The sequence below is a fragment of the Diorhabda sublineata genome, chromosome 11 (genome assembly GCF_026230105.1).
Source record: "Diorhabda sublineata isolate icDioSubl1.1 chromosome 11, icDioSubl1.1, whole genome shotgun sequence".
NCBI lineage: Eukaryota > Metazoa > Arthropoda > Insecta > Coleoptera > Chrysomelidae > Diorhabda > Diorhabda sublineata.
This window is the reverse complement of record NC_079484.1, coordinates 3556880-3575713: the sequence shown is the minus strand read 5'-3', so window position 1 is coordinate 3575713 and position 18834 is coordinate 3556880. Positions and strand designations below refer to the sequence as shown.

General features: G+C 33.7%; 1 protein-coding gene across 1 annotated transcript; it reads right to left on the bottom strand.

Annotated features, from left to right (window-relative positions):
• Positions 1–3158: 3158 nt before the first annotated feature.
• On the bottom strand, positions 3159–17169 carry LOC130450411 (cytochrome P450 6k1-like). Its single transcript, XM_056788784.1, has 9 exons — positions 17104–17169; positions 14713–15553; positions 13245–13457; positions 12333–12584; positions 11880–12040; positions 7430–8297; positions 6092–6304; positions 4727–4975; positions 3159–3369 (listed from the first exon to the last, which is right to left on the bottom strand). The coding sequence occupies exons 2-9, from the start codon at positions 15551–15553 to the stop codon at positions 3203–3205; spliced, it is 2964 nt and encodes a 987-aa protein (XP_056644762.1). The 5' UTR covers positions 17104–17169; the 3' UTR covers positions 3159–3202.
• Between the last annotated feature and the right edge of the window lie 1665 nt (positions 17170–18834).

The window sequence follows — 18834 nt, the reverse complement described above, 5'->3', positions numbered from 1 at the left end:
AAAGCGTCAAAGCAATGCGAATAATTGACAGTTAGTGGTGCTTGTCACCAAATAGAAGAAGCGAAACTTCGAGCAACGCATTGCGAGCAAATTTTGTGCGAAATTGAGCGATTCCAAGACTAGAACTTATAATCGAGTATTAAAAGTGTTTGGTGATGATTTCATAAACCGTGCAGAACTAGTTCATTGACATAAATTGTTGTATAAGGAATAAACTTCAATGAAGCGTCAAGGCAATGCGAATAATTGACAGTTAGTGGTGCTTGTCACCAAATAGAAGAAGCGAAACTTCGAGCAACGCATTGCGAGCAAATTTTGTGCGAAATTGAGCGATTCCAAGACTAGAACTTATAATCGAGTATTAAAAGTGTTTGGTGATGATTTCACAAACCATCCGGAACTAATTCATTGACATAAATTGTTCTATAAGGAATAAACTTCAATAAAGCGTCAAAGCAATGCGAATAATTGACAGTTAGTGGTGCTTGTCACCAAATAGAAGAAGCGAAACTTCGAGCAACGCATTGCGAGCAAATTTTGTGCGAAATTGAGCGATTCCAAGACTAGAACTTATAATCGAGTATTAAAAGTGTTTGGTGATGATTTCATAAACCGTGCAGAACTAGTTCATTGACATAAATTGTTGTATAAGGAATAAACTTCAATGAAGCGTCAAGGCAATGCGAATAATTGACAGTTAGTGGTGCTTGTCACCAAATAGAAGAAGCGAAACTTCGAGCAACGCATTGCGAGCAAATTTTGTGCGAAATTGAGCGATTCCAAGACTAGAACTTATAATCGAGTATTAAAAGTGTTTGGTGATGATTTCACAAACCGTGCAGAACTAGTTCATTGACATAAATTGTTCTATAAGGAATAAACTTCAATGAAGCGTCAAGGCAATGCGAATAATTGACAGTTAGTGGTGCTTGTCACCAAATAGAAGAAGAGAAACTTCGAGCAACGCATTGCGAGAAAATTTTGTGCGAATTTGAGCGATTCCAAGACTAGAACTTATAATCGAGTATTAAAAGTGTTTGGTGATGATTTCACAAACCGTGCACAACTAGTTCATTGACATAAATTGTTCTATGTTGATTATACTTTGAAAAACTCGAGCCAAAGCGAATAATTGGATGTTGCAACACACCGCTGAGCGTTTGGTATCACGCAGTTTTTAGTTTCCAGAAAAATTACCACAGCAATCATATTCGCCAGATCAATTGTCCTGCGACTTCTTTTTTTTTCCAAAAAGCAAAAACAAGAACGCATTTCAAATCAAAATAACTATGACTAGAGTTCTGCAAGAGGTTCCATACAAAGACTTACTATAAATCCGGAAGAAATCGTTGGACTTGATATATTAGAGTGAAAGAGACTAACTTTGGAAGAGATTATGTTACCATATAATAATTATGCAAAAAATCATTTTTACACTAAATTGTTAAACCTGGTATATGCAATAATTATCTTTCTGAAGTAAACAGCTGCGTCTAGACTAATATTTATTACTATTAAAGGTAAATGTGATAGAGATGGGAGCGTTAAAATAACGTAGGTAGAAGTTGAAAAATAGTTAAAGGATAATTCTTGACCTCGCTCAAAGACTGTACGATGATTATTTTATATTCACAAAGGTGGATATCAACTGAATACAAAGTATTGCGGTGACCAATATACCAACGTGAATAAACTGGAAATCTGGTCCTCCTTGCAATGTCTCGTTTTGATTGAGTGACATGCTAGTTTTAATTCAATGTAGAATCAATTATATCATTATATAAATTAATAATTGCGGTAACAACGTAATAAATTTAATTCAACTAAAGTTTATTAACAACTAAAAAAAACACTTTTTATAAGAAACATTCATTATTGCTTCAAGGACGTTGTATTGTCAAACACACCGCCGTTCAAAAATAAAAACATTCATAGTGAGTTGCTATAGGGATTTAAACGTTTTAACTATTTAATGTATCCAAACTGGTTGTTGGACTTGTGGTAGGTCACTAACGCTTCGAATATCATTGGAAAGTGTTGAGGTTTCTCAAATATTTACGAGCTCATCGTAGAATGTCACCGAAGCAATGAAACCAAGTTACTGGGATTAATATAGTTGCTACTTAAGTTTTGAGATTCTTCCTATTAAGATCAATACATTCTGCATGCGTTTGAACCAATTGTCGAAGCATTTTTTCCATTCTTCTTCTTCCAGTGTAGAAAAACGTTGACCTCGCTATTTATTTTTGATCTGAAGTAATAAAATGAAATCATTGGGTCCAAAACAAGGCCTGTACCCATCAATTAGATGTTTTGGCTGATCAAAAACGATTTTGTTTGAACTGATATGTGATAGTCGTGGTAGCGAATGATTTGTCTTATATTGTTGGTGTTTTCGAACACTTCTTGCAAATAAATGTTGTTGTACCATTAAGAATTAACTTTTCTACGTTACTCTCATAAAACAGTGGCTATTTATGCAGTCCGAGAAAACAGCACTTCATGCACGAACAACGTCTGTTGCATTTGGCTCGTTTGGAAAGATCCTTACAGTCGATTATTATTTAGTTTCGGGTTCATACGAGGTTTGGCTATTAAATAACGAGACTGGTTATGAAAAAAGTGCTTTCGGCATGAGAAAAAAACACTGCACTGCATAGATAAAATATCTTTGTATTCCACCCACCTAGAGCGCCATCTAGACGCGCAGTCTCGTTATTTAATAGCCAGACCTCGTACGCATCAATCCATGGTTCTTCATTTTTTTGCACCTATCGACACGAGTTTTTTTTTAGCGATTGTCAAATTATGCGGTATCCAATGCGAACAAATGGTTCTAATACCCAAATGTTCATGAAATCTTGAATGAATCCGAGTGGATTTTATGCGGTACAGCATCGAGGTTTTCTGACAAAACAACCGATCTTGGATTATCAAAAGTGGCACCAGCAAACACGTGGAAACTATCTTGAGAATTTTTGGTCTATTACCTACACTACCTAATTTTTTTTCAAAAAATTACTCAATTTTCTGATGCAACTGTCCTTCGTAGTTTGAAATGCTACTGAAAGCATCCACGACGTTTTCATCAGAAGCTGATACCCGAACTGTTAAAATAAGAACACAATATAATTAATTCGTTCCAATAAAACAAATTGTATGGTATAAAAATATCTTTATTATTTTCAATTTGAAAAAACTGTCAATCAATAGGGGTAATTTTTATCGGTAGACCAACTTTTGATATTAGAGCAAAATTTTTCGGTTCGAATTCTATTTTTTCCGGAGTTCCTTCACATTTTTCCAATTTGAACTTCATTATAATATTGGACATAGCTATAGCTAATGCCATCATACCAAGTCTCTTGCCTAAAATTGTTAAAAAGATATAATTATAAACTTTGAGATATTTTCAAACCTTGTCTTTTCTAGAATTTCATTTACAGCAGGGATAACCAAATGTGAAAACTTGATGTATAAAATAAAACGCATCAATTTAATTTTTTCCATTAAAAAAAAACACATTTTCTGTCTGTATTAGATTATTTTCTAGTGAAACGCTTCTTCGCTGGTAGGGAAACTTTATTATCAGAACTGAGACGTGTTGTATCAGTATAATATCAAAAATTGTTATACTGAATACACTGTTTACACCAACACTGCACCAACACTAACAATTACACTGTCTGACGCGCGTTTCGATAACCAAGTTATCCTCTTCAGAAACTGAAGGTAAAATAAAATCTAATAACCTGTGAATGTTTTATACTAAATTTTCCCAGCAATAAACCTTCTCCCCCGTGTGGGCTGTAAGAAATTGGCCCCCTAACCACTCATTTCTATGGTGATTGTGACGGAAAGTATATTGGTCAGACTAAGAGATCCGTTATTGTCCGGTTTAAAGAGCACAAAAACTGTTGGATGCATTTGAAAGCATTGAAATTGCTAGATGTAAGAGTAGCTTAAATAAGGACAACGGGCCAATTCCTTACAGTCCACTCTATAGATTAGTAGTCAAAGAATGAATACGAAAATTCCCACCAAGGAGTTTTTTCCCGCTGGAATTAATTTCCGCGGAAGAGACTTTATTGGTGGGATAATTTAGTATTAAACAGATAAGCCAAGTTATTAGATTTTATCTCTGAAGACGACAACTTGGTTGTCGAAACGCGCCTCAAACACTATAATTGTGAGTGTTGGTGTAAACAGTGTGTTCAGTATGAATATCGCCAACGGTACCTGAAATTCCAACTTAAAAATTGTTGATGACTGGTTTTATTGATTTTTTCTGACCCCATAATGTATCAAGTGTGGGTAAATACTAATAATACCTCTATTAACATCTCAAATGAATCGTAAATATTTCATTTCTTATATATCTACACGGTTAGTCCAACGTTAAGTATCATTTGGCCACTTTAAAAAGCAGAAAACCATTTAACACGCGTTCTTTAGAACTCAACACTTTCAATATAATATTTCCATGACTTTTTCTCGGTTTCTTCAACAAAGGAAGTCCGTTGAAAGGGAGCAAATTAAGGTGGCGCTGTAGTAGCAAATAGAAAGAGCGCCAGACATTATTAGAGTAGGATAGCAAATTAAATTCTTATTTAAAACTCATAACAATTTTAACAAAACTATTAATATTTAAAAATCGTACATAACTACTAAATTTACAGAATTTTGTCAAAACTTCCTCATAAACCAATCAACAACGTTGCCTTACCTAAGCATGCTCTAGGTCCTTCTCCGAAAGGAATAAAATTCAAACCATCCACATTGAAATTATTGTTCAAAAATCTCTCTGGTTCGTATTTGTCGGGATTCGGATAATAATTTTCATCTCTATGTAATGCAAAAAATGGTATGATAACCGACGTTCCCTTTTCGACCACGAAATTTGTACCATTAAATTTATAATCCGTAATAGGTATTCTATCCAAAAATGGTAAGGCTGGATACTTCCTCATCGTTTCTAAAAGAGTTGGTGAGCTTTAAACAACATTTTTGAAGTATTAGAATCAAAAAAGTTTCCATGATATAAAATAATCTGACGTAAAAGCACGCCATCCATATTGTTTAGAATGCAATGATATATTTTAATAAAGACCGAAGTAAATCGAAACGTCTATAATATAATATAATGTCTAAGAAATAGAAAGTCAAAGAAAAGTGTATTTTTTAATGTGAGTATTACTCGTGAAGACAACTTTTGCACCACGTGCATGATAGTACTAGTTTCTTTCTCGTTCTAACTTGATATTTATGTTGACGTCGATGTAATCGGCGATTGATTTCCATCTTCCTAGTTTTTTCGCATCTGTAATATCATTATCCTAGTTACTGACGAAATGAATGACTCGTTTAAAGCTCAGGATCTTTCATTTATACTACAACGTCATAAAGTAAGTTTCTATCAGCGACAGAACTGCGATCGCAGTTCCGAACAAGCGCGGCAGTTACTCTGACTCAAGCAGAAGCAATTTACGTCATTTTCAGATCGCTGCTGCCGACGTCCTTTTGTTTTATGATGGCCTCAATTGAAAATACCACCGCTTGTGGAATCAGATCTGTGATTCGTTATCTAAATGAAAAGAAAGTTTGCGGGTCTTTGCGTCCCCCTTTCTTGTTGCGGTACTGAAGAACCCAGTGTTTACAGCTGATCCATCAATCCCACTCCTTTTAAAATGTCTAGAATGTGGGATGGCTTCTAATTCAGGTGTTGTGTCCTGGATCCCTTTAGTATTTCATACATCAACAGAATGTGGATTGAGGTTTCGTCCACTGTGCAACAAAACCTGCACGCCGCATTATCTGCCAGGTCTAGCATCTTCAGGTATTCGTTGAGGCGAGGGCATCTATAGAACTCCTGTTTGTATTCGTAGATTGTTACAATTCAGCAGGTCTTCTCTGGTTATAGTTTTCCAGAAGAGTATTTGCCTGTCTCAACCCTTGTAAGTTGTTCCAAAACTATGAATGTTAGTTCACTGTTTTCTTTGATGATTTTAAAGGTCACTACAAAGTAGACTCCTGGTGGTGGTGTTGGTGGTGGACTAACTAAAGGTATCTTCAATAAAATGATTATACTTACCATTCAAACACATTTCCATATATTTGTTATCTTTGATACCATCCTGAGTAAACTCTCCGTGTTTTTGTAAATTGATCTCAACTTCTTTCCTCAATTTATCTTGTACATTCTGATTTACTGCTAGTTCATACAATGTGAAAGCTAAAATAGTACTCGATGTCTCTTGACCAGCAATTAAAAAAAATATTGTATTCGACACTGCTATGTCAAAAACTGAAAAATGAAACGGATTAAATTTATTTTAATCCAAACATACTGAGCAGATACTTCAGATATTCTTCAGAACTTTCAAAAAACACGAAGAATATAGGTATGAAGAAGTTTATAGGAAAATATAAATATATAAACCAACTAAAATGATGAAGAAATAACGCAATGGACCCCATTGTAGCCAAGGAGAAGAGGCAGGTCGAGAAAGACTTGGAGAAACGAAATAGAGAAGGACATAAAAGCGCTTAATATAAAGAACTGGAAGGCAAAATACCGGAAACGAAAGGAATGAAACATAATAACAAAAGCAGCCAAGAAAAACGATAAATTATAAAGAAAACAAAAATAGAAAACGAGGAGTAATCCACCTCAAAAAAAGGATTTTAAAGCGCTAAAAGCGACAGCCATAATCCAAGGGATTGAAAGGCTTGATGATGATGATGATGATGTTGATGATAACGATATGAGTCCCAGGTATTTCCAGTCAATAGTTTGCTCGTTTAGTTTGACATTTTGAGTTTTTTCTTAACAGTGAAGGTAACTAAATAGGATTTGTTCGGTTTGACATTTAATCCCACCGATCGACACCACCTTCTTATGTAGTTGAGTCCTGTATTTCACAGAGTGTATTCTTAAAGCTTCATTTTGCGAATATGACTATGACGTCGGCATATTCTTAACAGGAAATGTTGAAATCAGTCAGTCCTACTAAGCTCCACACAACTTGGGATACAACTCCTTCTTTTGCAGTAATAAAAATGGTATCTGGATCCTAGCTGTGTTTTCCTCTGGAGCTTTTCCGATCTACTATTTTCACGTCTAATGCTCTTTTGATAACCACATATAGAGTAATGTCAAAGGCGCTTTCTATGTATAAGAATGAAAGTACCACGTTTTCTTCATTTTACAGAGCATTCCGTTTATCAATTGTGAGTTTTCAGTAGAAGCTTTGTGAAGCTGATTGGTCTAAAGGATTTGGTTAGTGTGTAGTGTCCTTTTTCCCTAATATATAATATTGAATAAGGCAGAAAAAGTCAACGACTGCTCTTGCAGCACTGTTAAGAGTTATTCCGACGTAAACAGAGTCAATTTTAGTTTAGAAGGAACCTCACAGTGAGAAAAACTTACCCATATTATCATTATTCGTTTTTTCTTTTTCAAGTACACCTTTGCTACCTAAATCGGTTAAATCTTGCACATTGCCATTGAATTGGTCTTTCCTAGCAGCCACTGAAGTCATTAAAACATCTTTAAAAGTGTTAATAGCATCATCGACTACGAAATCTAATCTGAAGAAAGAAACCCACGACGGTTTGATGAAAAACAAATTTTGTATAACGGCATTTCGGAAATTGAAGTCGAATAATTTATGAATATATCTCCTAAATATGGATTCTCCTCCATCGAAGCAATGAGGATTGACTCGAAAAAACCACCTCGCCAATAATTCTGTAGCGAAATGTCCTCCGATCAATCTGGCGTCGATAAGACCATTGTTTTTATGTAAAAAATCAATCAGAAGGTTTTTAGTGTCATCTAAATGAAAGTAATTGTTTTTGAGTACCGAAGTACGAAATAACGGGGAAAGTACTGATCGAACTTTTTTCCATAGATTATATTTCAAAAAAAATACCGAATAAACCATATCGGAATGTTTCGGTGTTGATACTCTTCTATCGCAAAAAACGGTAAAATCTTTGATTAGAACATCTTTAATTAATTGGGGGGATTTGAGCACTAAAACAGGTTCGTCTAAAATGTACAATCCGAAGAAGGGATCTTCAGTACTATCATAATACTTCTTGACATTTTCGTGAATAGTTGTTCTGAAACTAAGAGAATCAAAAAAGTTTCCGAAAAACGGTATCGGTGTTGGACTATAAATTTTCCTTTTCTTCCAATAATTAAAATTTCTAGTGAAATATATGTAACTCGAAATTCCCGAAATTACCACTAATACGAAAAGGTCCAGGACCCATGACGACGTTATGAGCATCTAAAAATAATAAAAACAATTATTATACTATTAAAAGCACTCAAAAAACGATAATAAGAAATTACTGATAAACAACTACACCAAAGGAGATACAATAGCAAACGGAGATGATATAATGGAAAAATGGAGACAATATTTTAGATATCTTTCAGTAGAAAATGATATTAACGAGATGGAAACTAAAGAGACTGAAATAATAATGAAAGTAGCAGAAATCAAAGCAACAAAATATGATATAAATTCAAAAGACAATACAGTAACTAAAACAGCTGCAAAAATGGAAATAACAAGAAGGAAGACACAAAAAACTATAGCAATTATAAAGGAAGTACAATCAAGTACCTGATCCAACAATATAAACACAAAAATTTTGGATAAAATATATTTATTTGTCAACGTAATCTCCTTTTAGATCAATAGTTATTAACTGCCGACATCATCTGTCCATTATTGGAAGATCTTTGACCACCAAGCCATGTTTTAAGTTTAGCAACAGAAAATAATCCGAGGGGGCTAAATTTGGCGAATAGGGTGCATGAGGTAGCAATTTAAACTTTATTTTATTTATTTATGTGATTGTAATAACGGATGTGAGAGCTGGTGCACTGTCTTGATGAAAACGGCCGTTTTTGCTTGATTTCTTCGCTCAAACGTCGCAATAACTTCGCACAATTCTCGCCGTTGATAGTTTTCCCTTTTTGAAGATAATCAATGATAACTATTCCACGCACATCTCAAATTCCGACGCCATGACCTTACCTGCATATGGAACGCTTTTTGCCTTCTTTAGAGCCGATTCTTGCTCATGTCCAAATTTTCAGTTAATGTGCGATGTACCGCACTCTTTGAAATGCCTATTATGGGGGTCACTAACATGTCTAGAATAGGGTAGTCAAGTGATTTTTGAAAATTGGAAATCTTTTTAAAGATACAGCAGATAGAAAAAAGAACTGTTCGGAGCGCTGAGTTGGCAGTTGGGGTCCGGGCCTATTGTGTACCGTCGACTTTATACCTGGCCCCTCTTTTATACATATATACACCTATACAAATTTAGAGAAGTTTCTACAGGCCTAAACAGAAATTAAATATGGACCGATTAAGGGTAAGTTCGGATTTTCATAGTTTTAAATGAAACTTTAAACGCGTTTTTCTCAAAACTGTGTTTTTCAAACTTTCCTCCATCGTATCTCAAAAACGGCTTGACCGAATAACTTGAAATTTATATGGCACACTCAATACATGTAAACGCATGGAATGAACTATTACCAATCGAACATTTCCAAAATTTCGATTTTTTATAGCAAAAAACAAAAAAAAAACTCAAAATGTCTACCAAAAGTCCAATTTTTTGTATATTAATTTGGTAATAGTCCAATCCGTGCATTGAGACTCACAGATTAGAACGCAGTTTTTTTGTTTCAGATTAGCCAATCAGCCGGAATCGTGAAGGAAATGCGAGCTCATTTTTTCGAAGCGGGGGTGTTCAGAACGTTTTAACTCGAGTTCTATACAATATTTTTAGCTTAAAATTTATATTTATACTGTCGACTTATATGTTAATAAATGATAATAAACTTCAAGCTCTATCTATTTACTGGTCGTAGAAAAATATCCTAAAAACCCCTAAAAAACAGGCCGTTACATGGAATGACCCCCTTAGTACCGGATTTCTCACCCAGAGCAGTATCTAGTCCAGCTTTTGTATTAGTTGGGCTGATGTGTTAAAAAGAACGGTGACTAATTTTTTCGACGTTCCCAAATTCACAAAAAAACCTTCACTTTTGATAACTGTTAGTCTTTTAATTTGCATCATAGATTTTCTTTCTAATACAGCGATATTTCTCTCTAAATATCACAATAAATATCAAACCAATGTGTGGTCGACACGATGAACGGCGATACAAATGTATTTGATCTACAAAAAACCATCAACGGACATCGTACCAACGTAATCAGCGTAAAAACATCTTATGCTATACCCAAATTAATCACTGTGTCATGCATATCAAACAACTGATTTCTCTAGTAATGCGTTAGATATGCAACATCTGTTGGTGATTGCAACAAAATTCACTAATTTTGAATTCAAATGATACTGTGAAGTAAAAAATTAAACCTCCCTTGTAGCTACAACAAAAACGCCAGAAAATTTAATGATTTTCCATACGTGGTAAGATAGGTTAAGATGTGAAAAAAATTGGGATCATTACGAATATTTTTATCCCTCGATATAATAAATTTGGGTCAACTACTTACTTGTAAACAGTTTTAAAGTGATTTCGTAAACTATCACCGAAGACTAATCTCACAAACGAATAAAAACAAAACATGTAATTTCTTTATCATGTAAATTATATTTGAACTTCAATATTATCTAAGTTCTCATGCTCCCAACATTGTAAATTTAACATTTATGTGTATTTACTTACAAATTTCAGTAATTACCTCGTGAATAAACAAATTAATTGGCAAATAATTATCGTGCTTGTTAGGGAATTGCATTCGTTGTACTCTTTTTTTTTATATTTATTACCAAAGTATAATTTTACTTCAATTTATTTTTTATTTGAGAACAATTACACTCAGTATACAAAGTGATTCTTAACTTGACCAAAAAAATCTCTAAACCACAAACCACCTATTTTATAGACGTTTCACACAGATAACCCAATATTGAATCTTTTAATGATTATTCGGAGCCCTAGATGGATCTTCCAGAATAAACTAGGTAGTTTTTCGAGGCACGTATCCCACAAATTAGTCGCATTCATCGTTACGTATCCTTATCGTCACGTCTAACCGCAGACGATAACGGCAGCATCGAAGTATCGAAATACGGGGTGTGTTTAAAAAAAGATTAAAAAGTGATTTGTTAGGCAATAACGGAAACATCGACAGGGTGTGTTAAAAAAAGCAGGGTGTGACGTATATGTTTTGTAACATCGAAATATTGAAATATATATACGGGGTATATTGAAAAAGTTATATACAAGGTGTAGTATATTGTTTTGTTGATAATAGCTTGAGTGGCAGCGAACAAGGGACGTAAGTAGGGTTGATGTTTTGTGAAAATGGTCCGGCATTTTTTGGGTAACAAACGACGTAGGAGATATGCGGCCACAAAGGCATAGACATATAATTTTGTTAATAATGGCGAGATTGGTTGCGAATAACAACTTATATATAGATAAGGAGATATGGGGAAAACATTGAGGTATTAAAGTTGTAGTAAGAAGAAATTAGAGGTCACGAGTTTAGAGGAATAGGTCACCGTGACGTCAAGTATGAAATCTGCACTACCGACGAAAAGATGTAAACCTCTGAAGCCAAAAAATATACTCTCCAGGCATATAATTCAATATAATCGAACAGTTGATTGAAAATGAAACTTTATTTAACAATTTAAAATTTTTTAATTGTATAGAACATACATTATTATATAAAATATTACATAAAATGGTTCATTGCTAACATAAAGGCCATGTTTGCAGTTCTGAAGGAATCCTCTGCAGGATTTGTGAACTGATTTTCTTGTAAAAAATGATATTCAGTATTTATCGAATACAATATACAATCTTATTGAATGGGAATTATTTTTATGGCAAGACCATATTTTGAATGTAGAACGAAACTCTTGGGTTCAAATTCCATTTGAACTGGCGTACTTTCACATTTTTCTATTTTAAATTTTGACACGATATAGAAAATAGCCATTGTCGCCATAAGCAAACCCAATCTTTTTCCTGTAAACAAAACATTGAATACTTAATTCAAACGCATCGAAATAAATTCAAATTGTTCATTTCAAAATAAAAGAATAGAATAGAAAGAATAATACACATTCTCAATCTTTTCCAAATTGTTGTCTTGAAAAGTTTGAAGGTTAGAATTCAAACACTATATTTTCATAATAAAATTTGACAAACCAGATATTGCAAAGAAACAAAAAACTCAGGAGATGATTAGAGTTAGACCAATAGCACTACCAAGCTGTGATAATAATAGAAAAGTTGGATAAATAATTCTATCACTTGCCTGTACATGTTCTAGGTCCATCCCCAAATGGAAAGTATTTCAAACCATCTTCGTTATTAAAATCAACGTCCAAAAACCTTTCGGGCTCAAATTTTTCAGGATCTGGATAATATTGTGGATTCATGTGAGTGGCATAAAAGGAAACGTAAACCGTCATTCCTTTTTCAATTACTAAGTCAGTTCCTTTCAGACGATAATCGGCCATTGCTGTTCTGTCCAAAAAAGGAAGCACAGGATATTTACGCAAACCCTCTAAATAAAACCGAAGAGATATGTTATCACATTTTACTTGAATTTTGTAACTACAAATAGAAATAATTTGACTCTTCCTTCATTATCAATCTTTGAATCCGTTTGCCTAACTCGTAAGCACGCTTCTCCAATTTTAGAAAGATAATGACTCAATACTTTACAATACAAAAAAATGTACAATCATTTGCCAATTGAAATCAAATCTACAACATCTTTTCTCACATTTTGTAATAATTTAAAGTGCCTTCTACTCTATAAATGACTTTTATAAATTTTCACATGTACATTTTCAAAGATATTTTTGTTATTCATTGTAGTTTGCTTGTGTATACTTTATATTTACATTTTATTTTATTTATTAAGTCTTCATTTAGTTATTTGTAAGTTTGTTTCTTAGTTTTTACAAGCTACAAATTGTAAAAAATTCAAAAATTTTGAACATTTATAACTAGCTAACATAGATTTTATATCTGGCTGAAGATCTTAATGGAATATCATCTTCAAAATTACAAACAACTATCGATCAAATTCATCCTTAGACTAAAACATGGGGAATCAAATTACCCAATACCAACAGAACTAAATATCGTAGAAACCATTACACCAACCAAATAAGGAGACGTAAAAGGAAGAAGCCTTTTGAATTAGTTCAATACTTACCACTTATAACCATGTTGAGATATTTCAGATTTTTCACTTCTTCGAAAGTTAAATCTCCATATTCTTGTACATAATTTTCTATTTCGTCTCTTAAAGTTGTTTGGATGTCTTGATTAAGAGCCAATTCATATAAAACGTAACTGATCAAAGAGCTTGTGGTTTCTTGGCCAGCTACCATGAAGAAAATGGCATTTGAAAAAGCGTTCGTCAATTCTGAAAATTTTACATAAGGATTTGGTACAAAAGAAGGAAAACTACCGAAACAAGTTTAAAAATCAATATGATACGTACATGTGCTAAGATGCAAATAACACATTTTATTGGTTCCAGCAGAATTTTGACTTTAATCCTGTTGGAACTTTAGATATAAACAAATTAAGAAAGTGTTCGGTATCTCCATAGCAGCATACAATCATGTCAATGTATCGATAAATAGAGAAAATCTTCTGAAGCCTTCTTCCAAGTAACATAGTTCATAGCTCATAGGTGTGGGCAGCGGTTGAAGCCTTCAAATAGGCCCCACGTTACCAAAGTCCGTTTGGCAGATTGTAGTATTTGCCCAGGTGTTTAAACCGCACCCGTGTGAGTGCTGGGCAGTCGCAGATAACGTGGTCTGCAGTCTCGTCCTCTTCCATACACCAGCGCCACTCCGGATCATCCGTGAAGCCATTGGTGTGAAGATGACGTCTTAGATGGCAGTATCCGGTTAGGATTCCGGTCACTAGTCTTTCAAGTAACTAACCTCGCAGAATCTATGAAGGAGAAAGTATTTTGATTTGTACTAACCAAACGGTCTCACAGAGCTAGTTGCTGAAGCGTCTAGCTTCGAGTTTTCTTCAAAATGCAGCGTTGGTCTTTGTTGTTAATGTAGAATCATAGTCTACAAGGCCAGAATCGAGTATAAAACAAACCACAGATAAAGAAAGGATTAGAAGCTGAGAAAAAATTGAAGATCTGATACGAGGCTGATAAACTCGGCTTTGCCTAGGGTTTAAGAAACGAAGAGAGTTAGATTATTAGCTAATACTGTTGAATGTCTATTTGCATCGTATGAGGATCCAAAACGTTCCTGATTTCGTCACGACCACACCTTCTTTGACTTATTAACTCTGACATCTGCGGTCACAGAATTAAAGGTAAGTGCCTTGATTCCATTGGAGATTCCATTGTAGTTTGTTAAAGAAAACTTTCTTCATCATCATCATCGACCAGCCAGTCGCGTCCATGGCTGGTCATAGATCTTCCTCAATCTTTACCACTGTGCACGGTCTCTATGGTCTTCTAGCAGGGAACCATCCTGTTAATATAGTTAGATCAGCTTTTCGGGGTGTCTTTGGGCATTTTATCTTGATCCCAACTCAATAATTTTTTGGTCTACTGATTGGACTGATTATTGGACGGGTCTGGTTAACGCTTTGAAGGAACTTACTTGTTTGTTAATATCTCTATAAAAAACTTACTCAATTACCTGAATCATCTTTCGAAGCATTCATGACGTCAATCAGATTAGTAGCTTTCCCTTTATAATTTTGTCTTGCTTGCATGGCAGAGTTGAATACATTTTTGAAAAATGTCACGGTATTTGCTGCTACGAAATTTAATTTTAAAGTATCAACCAACCAGTGATGATAAAAGTGACAGGACTGAATAAATATATTTCGTAAACTGAATTCGAAAATCCCTTCGACATGTTTTCGAAAAGACGAAACGTGTTCATCAAATGCCAGCGGATCAACACCATAAAAACATCTAGAAATAACCTCGAGAGAGAATTGACTTCCTATGTGTTTTGCATCAAAGATTCCATGTGATTTCTCTAAATATTTTACAAAATTTTTACAAACCAAATCCACGGTGACGAACATATTCTTCATCATTGACGAAGTAAAAAATGGACTTAATTTGGATTTGGTGGTTCTCCATTCTGGAACCTTTTGCATGAATATAAAATTGGATGTCGTCAAATTATGAGAAGAAGGTGTTATACTCCTATTGGAGAACACGTTGAAATCTTTTATAAGAACATCTTTTATCAATTTCGGGCATTTCAAAACTAAAATCGGTTTATCGAAAACAAAAATTCCAAAATACGGTTCGTCAGTCTCTTCATACATTTTCTTCAGTAATTCAAACGTCGTTGTTTGTAAAGTAAACACTTCGTAGAAATTTCCAAAAAACGGTGATGGTTTCTTATAATATACTCCCCGTTTTTTCCAGTAATCAAAATGCCTTGTGGAATATTTGTACAAACCAAATATCGACGTTAAAATTAATATTAGCAGGGATATAATCCATGTTGAAGATAACATCTGAAACGAAATAATTTCATAAAAAGCGAAATCTTCACTATAATTAGAAACATTGAGTTGCAATAAAGTCGTTAAAAAACCCTTTTGGTACAACTAAACTATGAAGCAAATTCATTGTTTCACAAGCGATTTATTTTTTGATGTTATTTATTCAAGAAATGATTGCAGGGCATTGAATTACAAAGAAGGTTCTTTCCTGGTCTACGAATCATATTAGGTAGCCTTAAATTGTATGCTGATACATAGATGGCGCTACTAGTATTAAATCTACTTGCTTTTCACTTAGCCTAACTTAACTTTTACAAGACACGTATGTAAAGACAGTTGTTGTACTATTAATCTTTTAATTGTATCATTTTCAACTTTATTAATTTAAAAAAATTGGAAAAGAGGAATTTCGTGTGTAGATTAAGTATTACTATTGAAGCCGATGATTGGCTGAATAAATATTATCGGTGTTAAGCCCAGGACGGCTAAAAAGTGTTTCTTCAAGTTTTAAGGAGTCGAAATGAGCACCAAGGACGATGCACGCAATGAACGCCTCAAAGAGGCTGTCACCGATTGTAACTTCAAAATAGTCCACAAAATAATGTCGGATAACCTTAAAGTGAAGCTGATTGTGATAGCTCTGAACCTAAAATATCAAGGAAACATGTTGTATTCATCGTGAATGATATTTTAATATGGGAAAGCTTTCTTCAAAGTGGTTGGAGCTATTAAGTCTTAATAAACCAGAATAGCATTATTGGGGCGTTTAAAGGACGAAATTGAGGAAAAAACGGCCCCATTTGAAGAAGAAGATTACATCAATACAATGCAACGTCACAAATCAATGAAAACGTTTGGTAAAATTTATGAATTGGGTTTCGAATTGCTTCCGTGTCCAAAATATTTTCCAGATCTGCCCTCCAGTGACTTTCTTCTGTTCTCAGACCTCAAGAGGATACTAGTGAGACAAATCTTCTTCTTCTTCTTCTTCTTTTTCTTCTTCTTTTTCTTCTTCTTTTTCTTCTTTATTGTAAGCTAGGACTTAGCCCTGTGTTTGCATCAATGGTTGACTAGCTGCAGCTGGGATGATGAAGACCAGCTTTCATACCATCTTGTAGGTGGTCATCACTGTCATTTATATCTCCTATCCACTTAGCTACTGGAAATATGTGAAATTTACACAACACAACAACTATTATTAAAAATATTTCATATTACGAGCATGATTTAACGATAATTTGACCACATCGAGCGCTGTAATCGATTTAGTTGTCCCCACTATATATTTAGCTCCCTGTCAATATTTCAATGCAACTATATTAAATAATAAAATAAAATTCTTCTAGAAAAACGATTTTCTTTATGCTAACCTACAAAATTTTCCGCCTATCTATTATCTTAGTAAACATTCACCCAACTTGGTTGAAGTTACTAGAAATGTTGAGTTTGGGCATTTTTAAAAATTACAATATTGCAAATTTTCTTTAAAAATATCAAAGTAAAATTATTTGAAGATGAATTGACGTAAATTAAATAAATAGATAAGCCTTATTCATACTCACGTTGTGGTAAAATTCAAAGAACGTCTTGTTTGTTTTGTTTTATATTGTGAAATATTTAAACTCAGCATGCATAGTAAGATAGTGATTTTTAATAAATAATCTTGGATAAAAAAGTTTTTATCACAATTTGAGTACGTACCTTGTACAGAGTGTCTCAATGTGATTTGTGGAGGGTCATATAGTGTGGAACATCATTTGGGTTACTGTACATATTAATAAAATTGGTTAGGTTAGGAACATAGACGAAGGAAGTGAATTTCGCTCCAATCAATATCATATTATACGTCTACATCGCTCAAAACGCTTTAGATTAATAGTTATAACAACATTTTTGAAACATAAATGGGCTCATTCAACAATTGTAAGGATATTTCTACGAACTCGTCTATTTTGTAGACCGTGAAGCCGTTCCTTTTATTTTAAGCTAATAGAATCTAAAGTTTGGCGGTTGCGGCGGGTACAATCGCCAAAAGAACTGAACTGATTAGGAATTTCACCCGCAAATAAAACTAATATTAACAATAATTATTTAGGCATCGATGTATACTGGTGAATGTTAACGCGATTGGGTTAGATATTCAGGTTTCTCAAAAAATGTCGTGAAAAAGTTGGACTAAATTCAATTTCTCTGTATCAAAAACTGTCTAATTCTAACTTCTTTCTTTCCATTATAGTAATAGAATTCAGCGGTAGAAGTGAAACTGTTGGAAATGGAAATTTCGAAATTCGTTGCTTTGTTTTGTCCACCGGGGTAAACAAACGCGACGTGACTCGATCAAAAAACAGTAATTAACCTTAACTCTTCTCTTAATTAGTACCCAAACAACAATTTTATATTTTTTTATCGTCCTGTCTTGTCAATTACCAAGAACAAATTTATTCTATAGGTATCTACTTAAAATTATATTAAAACATTAATAATTTATTAACGCGTCGGTTAAAGCCAAATGAACCTTTCTTTCTGTTGCTAATTAGTAAATCTGATTCTTGATTGATTGATAAATAAGTAAGAATATTAAAAATAATTATTCAGCTGGATATAATAATATAACCATGAATGATAAATTTGACTAAATAATGAAAATTAATTATTTTGTAATCACATCTATTCATTCGACCTATGACCCCTAAAATTACAACAACTTTGCATATTTAAAACCCGTATTATTTTTTGTACGAAGAATAATATATTTTAAAATTTATCATTAACATTATAATACGTACCTAAGCAACAACTTAACCTCATTATCTTAATTGAAAGAAAAATCGTTAGAAATCTTTTTCTCCAGACCCTGTTTTCTCTTCCCTTTAAAAATTTTACACCGCCAATCATTTCTTCCTGTCGTACGCCTCTTGTAACCAGAAACGTTTATTGAATATAATTTATCTCAAGTTGTACGAGGTATGATTAAAAATACAAATATTTTATCAAACACTAAATAATATATTCAATAAGCTGAATGTAAACTTTTAAGAGGTTAAGACTCACGAATAAAAACGATGTCGTGGGGCATTAACTCATTTTTCGAGCCTTTTTCTTTGCATAGTTTCTCCAACGTTTCCTATCGTAGTTTAAACTAACGTTTTGTAAAATAAAATCTATCATTATTCACATTTTCTTTCAATACTAATCTTACATCCAGGAGGACAAGCTGTACAACTAGTGAAACCGAAATTCAAGACGTCTCGATACACAGAAGGCAAGAAAACCCTCAAAGGCAATTTCTAATG

Coding starts and splice junctions, on each gene's coding strand:
- LOC130450411 (XM_056788784.1), bottom strand. CDS start 15,553: ATGTTATCTTCAACATGGATTATATCCCTGCTAATATTAATTTTAACG. Junction 13,458..14,712: donor TGCTTCGAAAGATGATTCAG/GTAATTGAGTAA, acceptor TAAAATTTTCAG/AATTGACGAACGCTTTTTCA. Junction 6,305..7,429: donor AACGAATAATGATAATATGG/GTAAGTTTTTCT, acceptor TTCATTTTTCAG/TTTTTGACATAGCAGTGTCG.